Source organism: Aquarana catesbeiana, linkage group LG02 (assembly GCF_042186555.1).
Source record: "Aquarana catesbeiana isolate 2022-GZ linkage group LG02, ASM4218655v1, whole genome shotgun sequence".
In the NCBI taxonomy this organism is placed as follows: Eukaryota; Metazoa; Chordata; class Amphibia; order Anura; family Ranidae; genus Aquarana; species Aquarana catesbeiana.
Window position 1 is genome coordinate 468,527,416 of NC_133325.1, and position 13,380 is coordinate 468,540,795.

Sequence of the window (13,380 nt, forward strand, 5' to 3'; positions counted from 1 at the left end):
ATTAAATCATATGTTTGTATTCCTAAACTGACCAGAAATTCTGCTTAGTAATTGTACCTTGCATTTTGCTGTTTAGACTTTTGAGTTCTTAGCCTTTGTCAAGTACCAGATTCATTGAATGATATTGAATAGAAATATACAAGAGACCTATGTTGCTTGTTCATTTAAAGTGTTTGCAACTTGGTCTTTTTCTTCTATATAATGGTCAGATTTATTACATAATTGAATGTTTGCAAATTAGTCATGATTGTTTGGATAAAAGTCTACTGTAGGCATAGGCCTGAAAAGAACATATTTAAACGTAATTTCTAGAATAACTCAGTCTTCTCTCATCTGGCTTACATAGTGACAGAATAGCAAAGCATGCTGGAATTTTGGTGATGGACTGTGTATTCAGTCTATCATATTTTATATAACTGAACACACATTTTTAAATGGCAGGTCATAATGATTTTTTTGTGGTTATGACCTTGTTATAAAGTAACACCCTACTTATAAAACTTAAAAGAAATGATTTTCACTTTTTTGACTCTGGTGTCCTTTTTAGATGATGAAAGTTGTTCAAGTTTATGCAGAATCACAAGAAATTAATCTGCAGGTAAGCTTTCCAAGCTGTGCAAACTCATGAGACATCTGTGCATAACCCCCGGTGAATTCTGTTTTTTTTTTTTTGTTTCCCCCTCCCCCCCAACAGAATGACTCTGAAGTGGCTCAAGCAGGAAAGGCTGTTTTATTATACTTTGAGGATAAACTTCCAGAAATCTACCCCGACAGGACCTTCCCACCATTGCCAGACTTTGAACCAGAGGAGGATGATGGGGAAATAACTGAGGATTCAGATGATGATTTTGTACAGCCTCGGAGGAAACGTCTAAAGTCAGATGAGAAGCCAGTGCATATAAAGTGATTTCAGTGCTCTGGACTTTATAATTTCTGTAGATTATGCGGACTTTTAAGAAAAACTTATTTAAGTGTTCCTGGAATATCTTCTCACCTGCACCAGCCACCTTCAAGGAGAAGCTGGCAGCTTTTAGACAGTATTAGACCAACTGATGTTTGTACAGAAGAGATGAACATTCTTTAAAGAAGACAGATGGAGGAGACTTGTAGTCACTTTGTTTAGTGTTTTATTTTTATTTTTTTTTTTGTTTTTTTGGTTTTTTTTGTTTTTTATTTGATGCTTGATGGGCTCTGTCACAAGGAACAGCCTGTTTGTAATCAGTTGGGTTTTGTGAATTGTCGAGGACAATTTTTTGGTTTGGTATTCTCACCCGCTGTTTGTACAGATCTCTAACTGGACTTGGTGGTTGTTGTTGCTTGTTAATATATTTTCTTCAAGATTGGACCAGTACATGCAATTTACTGTAACACTTTCTCCTCTCTCCATCGGCTGCTTTGTAGCTTGACTTCTGGAACAACAAATATGGTACAGGTTTAAGTGTGCTCTTTAAATGGTTAACTATTAATTTAATGGTTAACCATTTGATCATTCTCCATTTCCATATTTTTTCAATGTCTTGAGTTGTTAGCTGTGTGGGTTATCCTTCAAGATTCTGATATAGATATATATTTTGCGAAGGAAGCAGTTTAACTCGGATCATAAGAACATTAACTTTTGCTATGTATATATGAGGAAGCCTATAAGTGTCCATCCATATTGCATTATTTCAGGCAACAGATTGTCAACCTTTTGCTGTTGTCTTGCATCCAAGACAATGAAAAAAATAAATTAAAATACTGATTAAATATTCTTGATTTTTCATATTTTAACAGTTTGAGTGGTAGATGGAAGCTGTTAGTACATTTAAGAGAATCACAATGTCTGTCTTCCTAAATTTTTTCTAAATTTAGTTTTACAAATGTATAATTTTGCTTATGTCTCTTATTTGTACATAAAGCCTGTCACAAGACAGCGGCCTTTCCAGGCTTGTTTTCATAAGTGTGTTCCTATGGATGTTTGTTTTTGTTTTATTTTCTTTTGATGCAGCTCTTACTATTACTTGCAACTCCTAATGAAACCACTTAATAGTGAAATGTCTGCTAGAAGAAACCCAATAAATCCAGTCAAAGTTTTAAGAAAACTGCACTTATGCCCTCCTTCTCCTTTTGATCTAGTTCTACTTCTTTTGCAGTTCAGAGCCCAAGAATATTTGAAATTGAACTCAAGCTAAAAATATTGTCTTCATCTTTCCTCCCCATCCAATAAATAATTGTTCTGACTTTTTATCACATTGTTATGAAAGATTCACATTCTCAGATTTACTTTGTTTAATGGAATGCGTAGACCTGTTTTTGGGTAGAATTCTGTTAAAACTGGGTTGTTCTATAACTTAATAAAGTTAAAGGGGGATAAAGTCTAGAAATAGGCCATCACAAAGTCAAATTACAACTTTGTTGTTCGTACAGGACACATAGTAGATATTCATAGACCCTCACTCCATGAGTCGTCAGCTTTTTGCTAGGGTCCTAAGGTGGTGACCTCTTTTCTTATGGAGAAATCACTCTTAGCTTAGTTTATTTGACTTTGGAATCTTCAATCAATACTTAACTGCCTTCTTATACAGCAGTAGAAGTAGTACATATGGATTGGTGCAACCTCAGTTAAACCTTGGGAGTTGTGCATGGAGTCTACGCTCTGAAAACGCCTTGTAATGTTGCTTTGAACGCTTGATCCTGCTTGGGTTCTCACCTTGGCACGCTTAGTGCAATGCGTGTAGGTACTGGCAGGGTGCTTTGTTGGTTCAGGGCTGTGATGAATCCTGTGTGTCCTGAACTCTGAAGATCCGGGGTCGTGGGAGTATTTGATCCCCTGCTGATTTTGTAAGTTTGCCAACTAACACAAAAAATGAGATTCTATATTTTTAATGGTAGGTTTATTATAACAGTGAGACAGAGTAAAAAACAAAAATCCAGAAAAACGCATTTCAAAAAAGTTATAAATTGATTTGCATTTTAACAGCTAGCTGACCAGCCGCTACATTTATTTTAATGTAAATAAAAATAGTTTGTATTCATAAAAACACAAATCCAGTGATCCAACTTGGTAGGTGCAAGAATGTTCAGCCAGTTTAGGAATTCAAGGCTTACTGGAATTATTGGCTACACAATTGAGTGCAGCAAACATGCATGAATTACGCCAATCCTCTGGCGTTTGTGTGCTATCCTTATTTGTGAAACTCCATGTGTATCAGAAAAGAAGAAAAAAAAAACTTGTATGATTTAATATTGTTACAATATCGATAATTACACCCAATTGGATATCGCTCCATACAAAATAGTGCAAATTCCGATCACTCTTCACTGGTTATCAACCCATGCAATGCGCACTCGCCAAAATATGATCTTTTTAAGGCAACAAGGGTGAAGTTAGGAATATCTGCAGGCTTCCATGCCAGAAATTCTTCCTAATCTTTCTCACTTTAACAGGGTAGAGCTCCATTCATATGTCCCCAATTACCAAAGGCAATAAATAAACATGCCTCATAGTGCAGTATTTATTGGAATTGCCATAGTTTAAAAAAGGTATAAAATACATGTGCATTTTATGACAAGCCACCCAGACCTCCAATGTGGCGGTGCGACGTTCTGGATTTTAAATCCTACCCTTCGTGATTTGCACAAAACTGCATCTTCAGGGGCCTCTAATGTGTTTTGCAGCGGCCATCTGCAATACACATTAGAGGCCCCCCGAGGATGCACTTTTGTGTATTGTGTGCCCATTCCAATAAATACTGCACTATGAGGCATGTCTTTGTTGCCTTAGGTATTTGGGAAGATATGAATGGAGCTCTACCCTGTTAAAGTGAGAAAGATTGGGAAGAATTTCATTTTTTTTTTTTTTTGCACATTTTGTATGTTCATGTAATATGCTTGCCAGTGTAGATTCTCACTTCTGCTGTGCTCAAAAGCTATGGCATTGCCGCACTTGATTTTTGCCATGCTTCTTTGGGCATAAAGAGACCGGTTCAGTCTAAAAAAAAAAAAAAAAATTTATTGAAGTTCCCAATAAAGTGGACTGTGACTGTTCTTGACGCTGCCATCTCAGTCTTAAACATCTTACTGTACCTATGGAAGATGTTCCTTCATTCAAGTTTGGGACGCTCCTAAAAGCTCTTTACTCCTGCAAGCCCAGCTCTCCAACCAGCTATTGCTGCAATTTCGGTTTGTGAAACTGCAGATACCTGGACTCGGGCAATAAACAACCAACAGGATACCATGTGCCAGGACCGTGCTGTGCTGCAACACTTAACCTCCACTTTGCTCTTTTGTGTTGATGCCCAAGAACAGTGATGACAAACCTTTTTGAGCCCGGGTGCCCAAACTGCTGCACAAAACCAACTTATTTATTTCAAAGTGCCAACACTGCAATTAAACCTGAATACTGAGGTTTTAGTTTAGAAAAAAGTCTCCTACCATATGTTATATAGCGCCACCTTCAGGTGTATTGGACTTTAGGCAAACCAAATTGTAGGCTGGCCACTGCAGCCCATATACCCACCCACCACCAGCTTCAGTATTGGCCTAGTTTTGGTGAATGAATGTGTTTTCTTCCCCCAGAACAGCTGTTTAAAACCTACATATTTTTTTTTTCAGTGCTAGTCTACAGTTGGTTGTGGTAATGCATGAACACGCTCTTAGTCTGGTCCCAGTTATTTCCTCATTGGACACCACCACTTGTCTTGGCACAAGATAGATAAAAGTGAAGGCATTTTTTAAGTCACAGCATGCATGTCAAAGACACCTTTGCTGATCTAGTGACAGCCACCCGTTGCTGCTCTCTGCATACATTAGCAGCCATGGGGAGGGGGTTAGAGGTGTAGATGATGGTATTTGCATATTGGTACCAGCGGTATAATGTGTCCACATTAAAAATCTCGGGGTTCCTGACATTCTGCCATGTAAAAATGGAAGTGTACATCAATTCCATCACAACTTCTACTTGTAAAAAGCAATGTCATTTTAATTTGCCATCCAGCAGTCATAAGTTTTTTTTTTTTTTCCAGGAAACCATGCCAACACCTGAGAAGAGGAATCATTTGGATTCTAGGTGACATAACCAAGAGCTGACTGCTGAAATACAGGCTTAATAATGTGCCCCAAGCCATTTTAATGTATGCAGTGCCACAAGCTGATCCTGCACATCCTGTATTTTACCTACACAACATGTCCACATTAAAAATCTCACCTGGCTCCAGCATCCAACCCGGCAGCTCATTCCTGCCCACATGCCACCCCTGGGCCCCAGAGCTGTGTGGGAGCTGCTTCCTCTCGTCCACACCCACTACGGACGTCTCACCCCTGGCCCCAGAGTTATGTGGAAGATGTAGTTCGATGGGGGAGTGTGGACGAGATTTAGCTTGTATGGATGGTCAGTGTGTGCGCTTCTTCCTGGCATGCTCACGGAGAGGGCTGTGTGGCATGCGTGCCATGGGTTCACCATCACTGCCCTAAAACAAGTTCTAGCACAAATCTACAGAATGGCTCTGATTTCTGTCTATATGCACAGAATCTTATGACTAAAAGCCTGGACAGCTGACACTGCTTGCAAAAAAGGGGGCTCGCATGTATGCGGTTTTGAGGGAGGATGTCCCTTTGGTAAGGTATTAGTATAAATAGGAATACTGCGCTCAGACTAAACTCATAAAAACCAAAGCCACAACAATAAACCATCTAATACCTAATGGTGATAATCAAAAATAAAAAAGTTGCGCTAAATTAATACCATGCAGAAATGACTGGCATACAAAATCTTGAATTGATACAAGTGGACACTCATAAGTGAACTAGGAATCAATAAAAAGTGAATACAGGTGACAAAAAATCAAATTAAGAAAAATCCAAACACCAATAAATCATTCAAAGTGTCCATAAAGTAATGCAATAGAAGCGTGTCTTCCCTTAAATGAGAAGGGCTAGTGTATAAAAATATATGTATAATAAAGTCCACAATAGCAAAATCTTGATGATGAACTCTGTACTTCAGTGTAAACAAACGAAAGGAAACTCAGGTGTGCGACTCTGTATATGATGGATGACTCTTACCAGAAATGATGGACCTCCTAAAGAGCAGGGTCAGATGAACAGGCAGAAATAGCCCTCTGCAGGGACATAGGATCCTCCAGTATCTCCGGTCTTAGGTTGTCTCAGATGTTCAGTGAGGGGAGTCGCCGTATAACAATGAATGCTTGTCAGCTGAAATCCTCAATGAATGATGTTGCCGTATAGAAATGAATGCTTATCAGCTGGATCCCTCAGGCTGGGTTCACACTGGTGCGACACGACAGCCGTCCTACTTTGGATCCGACTTTGCCCTGCGACATGAAGCCGGCATGTGTCCGACTTTCAATGAACGGGGATCCGACTTGGATCCCCGCCAATGCCGGCACTGTGTTTGGTATGAATCTTTAGGGGGGAACTCCGCGCCAAATTTTAAATAAAAAACCGGCATGGGTTCCCCCTCCAGAGGCATACCAGGCCCTTGGGTCTGGTATGGACCTTGAGGGGAACCCCCTACGCCGAAAAAACGGCGTGGGGGGTCGCCCCCAATCCATACCAGACCCTTATCCGAGCACGCAGCCCGGCCGGACAGGAATGGGGGTGGGGACGAGCGAGCGCCCCCCCCCCCTCCTGAACCGTACCAGGCCGCATGCCCTCAACATGGGGGGTGGTGCCTTGGGGGAGGGGGGCGCGCTGCGGCCCCCCCACCCCAAAGCACCTTGTCCCCATGTCGATGAGGACAAGGGCCTCTTCCCGACAACCCTGGCCGTTGGTTGTCGGGGTCTGCGGGCGGGGGGCTTATCGGAATCCGGGAGCCCCCTTTAATAAGGGAGCCCCCAGATCCCGGCCCCCCACCCTATGTGAATGAGTATGGGGTACAGCGTACCCCTACCCATTCACCTAGGAAAAAAGTGTCAATTTAAAAAAAAAACACTACACAGATTTTTAAAGCATTTTATTAGACAGCTCCGGGGGTCTTCTTCCGACTTCGGGGGTCTCTCCGGTTCTTCTCCACGCTCTCCGAATCTTCTGCCGGGCTCCTCCGCTCTCTTCTGCTCTTTTGCCGCTCTTTTGCTAAAGCGGAGGAGCCCGGTCTTCAATCTTCTGCCTTCTGCCTTCTGCCTTCTGCCCTCTTCTCCTGATGTTGACACGACGCTCTCTGGGGCTAGAATGCTCTCTGTGCGCTCTGCTCTGACTTATATAGGCGGTGACCCCGCCCCCTTATGCCGTCACAGTCCCTGGGCATGCTGGGACTGTGACGTTTTAGGGGGCGGGGTCATCACCCGATGACCCCGCCCCCTAAAACGTCACAGTCCCAGCATGCCCAGGGACTGTGACGGCATAAGGGGGCGGGGTCACCGCCTATATAAGTCAGAGCAGAGCGCACAGAGAGCATTCTAGCCCCAGAGAGCGTCGTGTCAACATCAGGAGAAGAGGGCAGAAGGCAGAAGATTGAAGACCGGGCTCCTCCGCTTTAGCAAAAGAGCGGCAAAAGAGCAGAAGAGAGCGGAGGAGCCCGGCAGAAGATTCGGAGAGCGTGGAGAAGAACCGGAGAGACCCCCGAAGTCGGAAGAAGACCCCCGGAGCTGTCTAATAAAATGCTTTAAAAATCTGTGTAGTGTTTTTTTTTTAAATTGACACTTTTTTCCTAGGTGAATGGGTAGGGGTACGCTGTACCCCATACTCATTCACATAGGGTGGGGGGCCGGGATCTGGGGGCTCCCTTATTAAAGGGGGCTCCCGGATTCCGATAAGCCCCCCGCCCGCAGACCCCGACAACCAACGGCCAGGGTTGTCGGGAAGAGGCCCTTGTCCTCATCAACATGGGGACAAGGTGCTTTGGGGTGGGGGGCCGCAGCGCGCCCCCTCCCCCAAAGCACCAACCCCCCATGTTGAGGGCATGCGGCCTGGTACGGCTCAGGAGGGGGTGGGGCGCTCGCTCGTCCCCACCCCCATTCCTGTCCGGCCGGGCTGCGTGCTCGGATAAGGGTCTGGTATGGATTGGGGGGACCCCCACGCCGTTTTTATCGGCGTAGGGGGTTCCCCTCAAGGTCCATACCAGACCCAAGGGCCTGGTATGCTCTTGGAGGGGGAACCCATGCCGGTTTTTTATTTAAAATTTGGCGCGGAGTTCCCCCTCAAGAACATCTGAGCACAAGTCGCGTGCCAAAGTCGGATCATGCAAGACGGCAATCCGACTTTGATCCGACTTCAATGATAGTCAATAGACTGAAGTAGGATCAAAGTCGGACCAAAGTAGTACAGGGAGCATTTCTAAAGTCGGAACGACTTGTGTCGGACCAGTTAGGACGGCTCCCATAGGGAAACATTAAATTTCACACGTCATGCGACATGAGCTCCCAATGTCGGAGCGTTTGTCGGACCAGTGTGAACCCAGCCTCAATCTGAAAGAGAAACACATTCGGGCTCAAAGCCACGAGTGAGCAGACAGAGAGGGACTCCGATCGTGTAGTAGGTTTAAACAATAGGTCTTTAATACTAATAGAAATGAGCATAGGCTTGTAGGGTAACAAGTACAAACATAAACTTAAAATTACATAGATAACTCAGAGCTCCTCCTCTCTGCATCCTGGCTTCAACTGTTGCACCAAAAGGAAGGGTTGAATTTTGGCTTAAGACTTTGAACCCAAAATCCAAGTCTAATACAAAGTCCTCTTCCCAATAAAGGGGTGCCCTCACTTCAAAGATTGGAGGTATGCTAAAAACAAGAAAAGCCACTTCCATAATGTTCTATCATACCAGGCACTTCAGTCCCAGAGAGTAATCTATGCCTCACATTCTGGCTTTCCTACAATCAGGTCTTGACCAGAATTTGACCTTTAACCACTTGCCTTCCACAGATATACCAAGGCAAGGCACTCCCTGTCGCAGTGTCACTAAATGCAGTTTTCAGATTTTTCGCTGATCACAGTATTGGTGTCACTTGTGACACTAAACAGCATTAGGGTATGTAGTGGTAGGTTTAGGGTACCCCCGTAAGTTTACCAATAAATGTTTAACCCCTTGATCGCCCCCAGTTAACGCCTTTAAACCCCCCTGTCAGTGTCACTGGTATAGTGTACAGATTCTTTTTCCTGATCACTGTATTAGTGTCACGGATGACACTAGTTGGCTAGTTAGTCTTGTACCCTCCATATATTCCCTAAAAAATTGTTTAACCCCTTAAACACCCCTTAACCCTTTCACTCCATCACTGTGTCATTAGTATAGTGTACAGATCTCTTTTCTGATCACTGTATTACTGTCATGGGTGACATCAGTTAGGTGTTGGCATCAGTGGTAGGGTCAATCCCAGACCGTGTCAGATTTTAACCCTTTGATTGCCAGTAACACTAACACACACTACCTCCATTACTAGTGTAGTGTCTGAACGGAACAATATGTTTGATCTGATCAGAACTATACTAGCATCCCCAATAGTATAGTGTTCCCAAAAACACGACGTTAGCAGAATCAACCTAGACACCTGCCAGCACCTGCGTTTAGCCCCTCCACCCAGCCCACCCAAAGTGCAGAATCAATAGATCACTTTCACTACAAAACAGCAGACACAATTATTATTATTATTATTCAATATTTATATAGCGCCAACAGTTTACGTAGCGCTTTACAACTTGAGGGTAGACAGTACAAATACAATACAATTTGATACAGTAGGAATCAGAGGGCCCTGCTCCTTAGAGCTTACAATCTAAGAGGGAAGGTCAAGAGATACAAGAAGTAATAACTGTGGGTGATGTGCTGATTGAGGAGATAAATGTACAGTTGTTAGGTGGGGGCCAGATAGGCTTCTCTGAAGAGATGAGTTTTCAGGGATCGTCTGAAAGTGGATAAGGTAGGAGAAAATCGGACGGATTGGGGAAGAGCATTCCAGAGGATGGGGGAGGCTCTGGAGAAGTCCTGAAGGCGAGCATGGGATGAGGTGACAAGGGAGTTTGAGAGCAGGAGGTCTTGGGAGGAGCGAAGAGAACGATTAGGTTGGTATTTTGTGACTAGGTTAGAGATGTAGCTAGGGGCCAGGTTGTGGATGGCTTTGTAAGTTATAGTTAGTATCTTGAATTTAATTCGGTGACTGAGTGGCAGCCAATGGAGGGAATGGCAGAGGGGTGTAGCAGACGCTGAGCGGTTTGTGTGGTGGATGAGCCTGGCCGCAGCGTTCATGATGGACTGAAGTGGGGATAGCCTATTTAGAGGTAAACCAATGAGGAGGGAGTTGCAGTAGTCAAGGCGGGAGATGACCAGGGAGTGGATTAGAAGCTTTGTGGTGTCATTGGTTAGGAAGGGGCGTATCTTGGAGATGTTGCGAAGACAGAGGCGGCAAGCTTTGGATAGTGATAGAATGTGGGGTCGAAAGGTTAGTTCAGAGTCCAGGATTACACCTAGGACCTTGGCGTGGGGAGATGGGTTGATAGTTGAGCCGTTGATCTTGACAGGGAGATCAGGGGAAGTGGCACCTGAGGGAGGAAATATCATGAGCTCGGTTTTGGATAGGTTGAGTTTGAGAAAGTGATGTGACATCCAGGCTGATATGTCTGCTAATAATTTGGTAATGCGTGAGGAGACAGATGGAGAGAGCTGGGGGGTGGAGAGATAGATTTGGGTGTCATCAGCGTAGAGATGATATTTAAAGCCGTGGGAGGCAATCAACTGACCCAAGGAGGTGGTGTAGATTGAGAAAAGGAGAGGTCCGAGAACAGAACCTTGGGGGACCCCGACGGAAAAAGGAAGAGGAGAGGAGGAAGTAGAGTTATAAGTGACACTGAAGGAGCGGTGGGATAGGTAGGATGAGAACCAGCGAAGAGTACAGTCACGGAGACCAAAGGAGTGGAGTTTTTTGAGGAGGAGGGGGTGGTCCACTGTGTCAAAGGCAGCAGAGAGATCCAGGAGAAGTAGTACAGAATAGTGTCCATTGGCTTTAGCCATTAGTAGGTCATTTGAGAGTTTAAGGAGAGCAGTTTCCGTGGAGTGTTGAGGGCGAAAACCGGACTGAAGGGGATCAAGAAGTTTATTCATGGTCAGATGGTCGCTTAATCGGTTGTAGACCAGTCTTTCAAGAAGTTTGGAGGAGAAGGAGAGTAAGGAGATGAACAAAACAAAACAGCAGACACAATTGCAGTGTTAGCAGAGTCATGCCTGATCCCTGCTATCACTAACAGTTATTTTTTTTTGTAGCGATTCAAGCAGTCTCTGACAACCAGGTGCTTTTTTACCTGTGAGTCACTCTAGCTGTACCTGCAAATTTAGTGGCCAAAATGTCAAACGAAAGGTACACTAGTGAAGAGTCCTACAGGATACTGAGCATGACAGATGAGAGCATAAGAGAAGCCTCATTGTCAGAATCACAATCTGATTCAGGCTAACTATACGAACCTGTAGAGAGCAGCGACACCCTGATAGATGGCTCTAATGACGGAGTAGAGGTGCTAAGGTCAGGCGTACCCGACCCCGTTGTTCTGTTGCTGAGGTGCAACAACCGCATGGTCTCGTATGCAGCAGAAAGACAATACTAGTGCCACTCAACCTTCTGGTGAACTGGCAAGCACCAGCAGCCTAGTACATCCTGGTCATAGACAAACCAGCAGTGCAGTAACACTCTGTTGTGACGTGGCAAGTCCCATAAGTGCAGTTCAAGCTGATGCAGTGGCTAGCACAAGTAGTGCCCCGCAGCCACCAAGAAACACAGACCCGTAGAGCCCATAATGCCCTTCCTGCTGCGCTTGCAAATCCTGATTGGCAGCCCACCTCTTCTGCAGTGCCCGTACTCCCCCCCCCCCCAGAATTCAGGTGGAAACAGCGGATTTTACTTTCCTTGATTTTTATGAGCTGTTTTTCACAGAAGATCTGTACAGATCTATTGTGGAACGAAGCAATCTATATGCTGGTCAATTTATCTCCGCAAATCCAAATTTGATCCTTGCCAGAGAATGTGGCTGAAAACTGAATTTAAGACCTTTCTGGGCCTATCTCTCCTCATGGGCATTACTAAACGCAACTAAGTGAGTTGCGGTCATATTGGTCCAGTGACCAAATTCACTATATGCCCGTGTTCTCTGCTGCCATGGCCAGGAATGGAATGAATGAACTCTATCGTCCGTGGGGTGACCTTGAATATGATCGGCTCCACAAAATTCGGCCCCTCGTCAACCACCTCAACCAACAATTTGCAGTCTTGTTTATTCCCAACCAAGATGTCTGCATTGACTAGTCCCTGATTAAGTTTTCTGGTCGCCTTGTGTTCAAACAGTTTCTCCCCAGCAAGCATGCCACATATGGGGTCGGTGTATAAGCTCTGCAACAGGGCAACAGGCTATACATATTGTTTCCTGGTTTATGAGAGAAATGATAGAAGCGTGGAGCCCCCCAACTGCCCAGACTACATGGGAAGCAGCAGCAAGATTGATTGGGACTTGGTGTCACCCTTGTTCCAAAAGGTGTACCATTTATACGTGGACAATTTTTATACAAGCGTGCCACTTTTTAGACACCTCTTTCAATTACAAATTTTTGCATGTGGCACCATGCAATATAATTGCTGGGGCTTCCCCCAACGGCTTGTAGCTATCCGACTTAGATGGGGGAGAGAGCCTGCTTGAGGTCCAACGAATTGCTTTCTGTGCGATGGGAGGACAAACGGAATGTTTTTGTTCTGTCTTCCATTCACGCAGGCACGGCAGTCCAAATTACAGCAGCGACTGGTGTCATTGAGAAGCCCCTCTGTGTCCACGAATACAACCTTAAAATGGGAGGGGTGGACTTCAATGACAAGATGATGGCGCCATACTTAGTTGCCGTAAGGCCAGACGGTACAAAAAAAGTGTCTGTATACTTATTCCAATTGGCTCTGTTCAATGCTTATGTACTATACAAAGCATCTGGACCCTTCCTAAGATTCCAGGAAGGGTGCTGTGGCCCAACTTCCCAATACAAATGCAGTGAGCCGGCTGCATGAGAGGCATTTTCCGGATGTCCTCCCTGGTACCCCTACCCAAAGAAGATGTGTCTGTAGAAAACGCGGACATAAGTGTGACACCCGCTATTATTGTCCCTCCTGTCCTGACCAACCTGGTCTCTGCATCGGGGAATGTTTCCATCGCTACCACACACTAGTGAAGTATTAGCATAGGGTACAGCACGGCACAGTCCTAGGGCACACTATTACACAGGGTTTCGAAAGATGAGATGGCCATCGCATTTTGAGAGACCCTAAGCTAGAACGTTCAAAGTTATAAAAGTGTAAAAAAAAATATATATATAAAATAGCCAAAAATAATTGTCGTTTTATTGTTCTCTCTATTCTGCTCAGTTTTACTGTATTTTATGCTATACTGTAATGTTTTATTACTGTCTTTTATCTTGTTTGCT

At 44.3% G+C, this 13,380-nt stretch overlaps 1 protein-coding gene across 1 annotated transcript in view; it reads left to right on the forward strand.

Moving 5' to 3' along the window:
- TRIM33 (tripartite motif containing 33) overlaps nucleotides 1–1,746 on the forward strand; it is a 253,604-nt gene extending 251,858 nt beyond the window's left edge. The window contains exons 19-20 of the mRNA XM_073613483.1: nucleotides 548–598; nucleotides 695–1,746. Coding sequence (XP_073469584.1) covers nucleotides 548–598; nucleotides 695–907 — 264 coding nt within the window. The 3' untranslated portion in view covers nucleotides 908–1,746. The remainder of the gene's footprint in view (nucleotides 1–547; nucleotides 599–694) is intronic.
- Nucleotides 1,747–13,380: the final 11,634 nt, after the last annotated feature.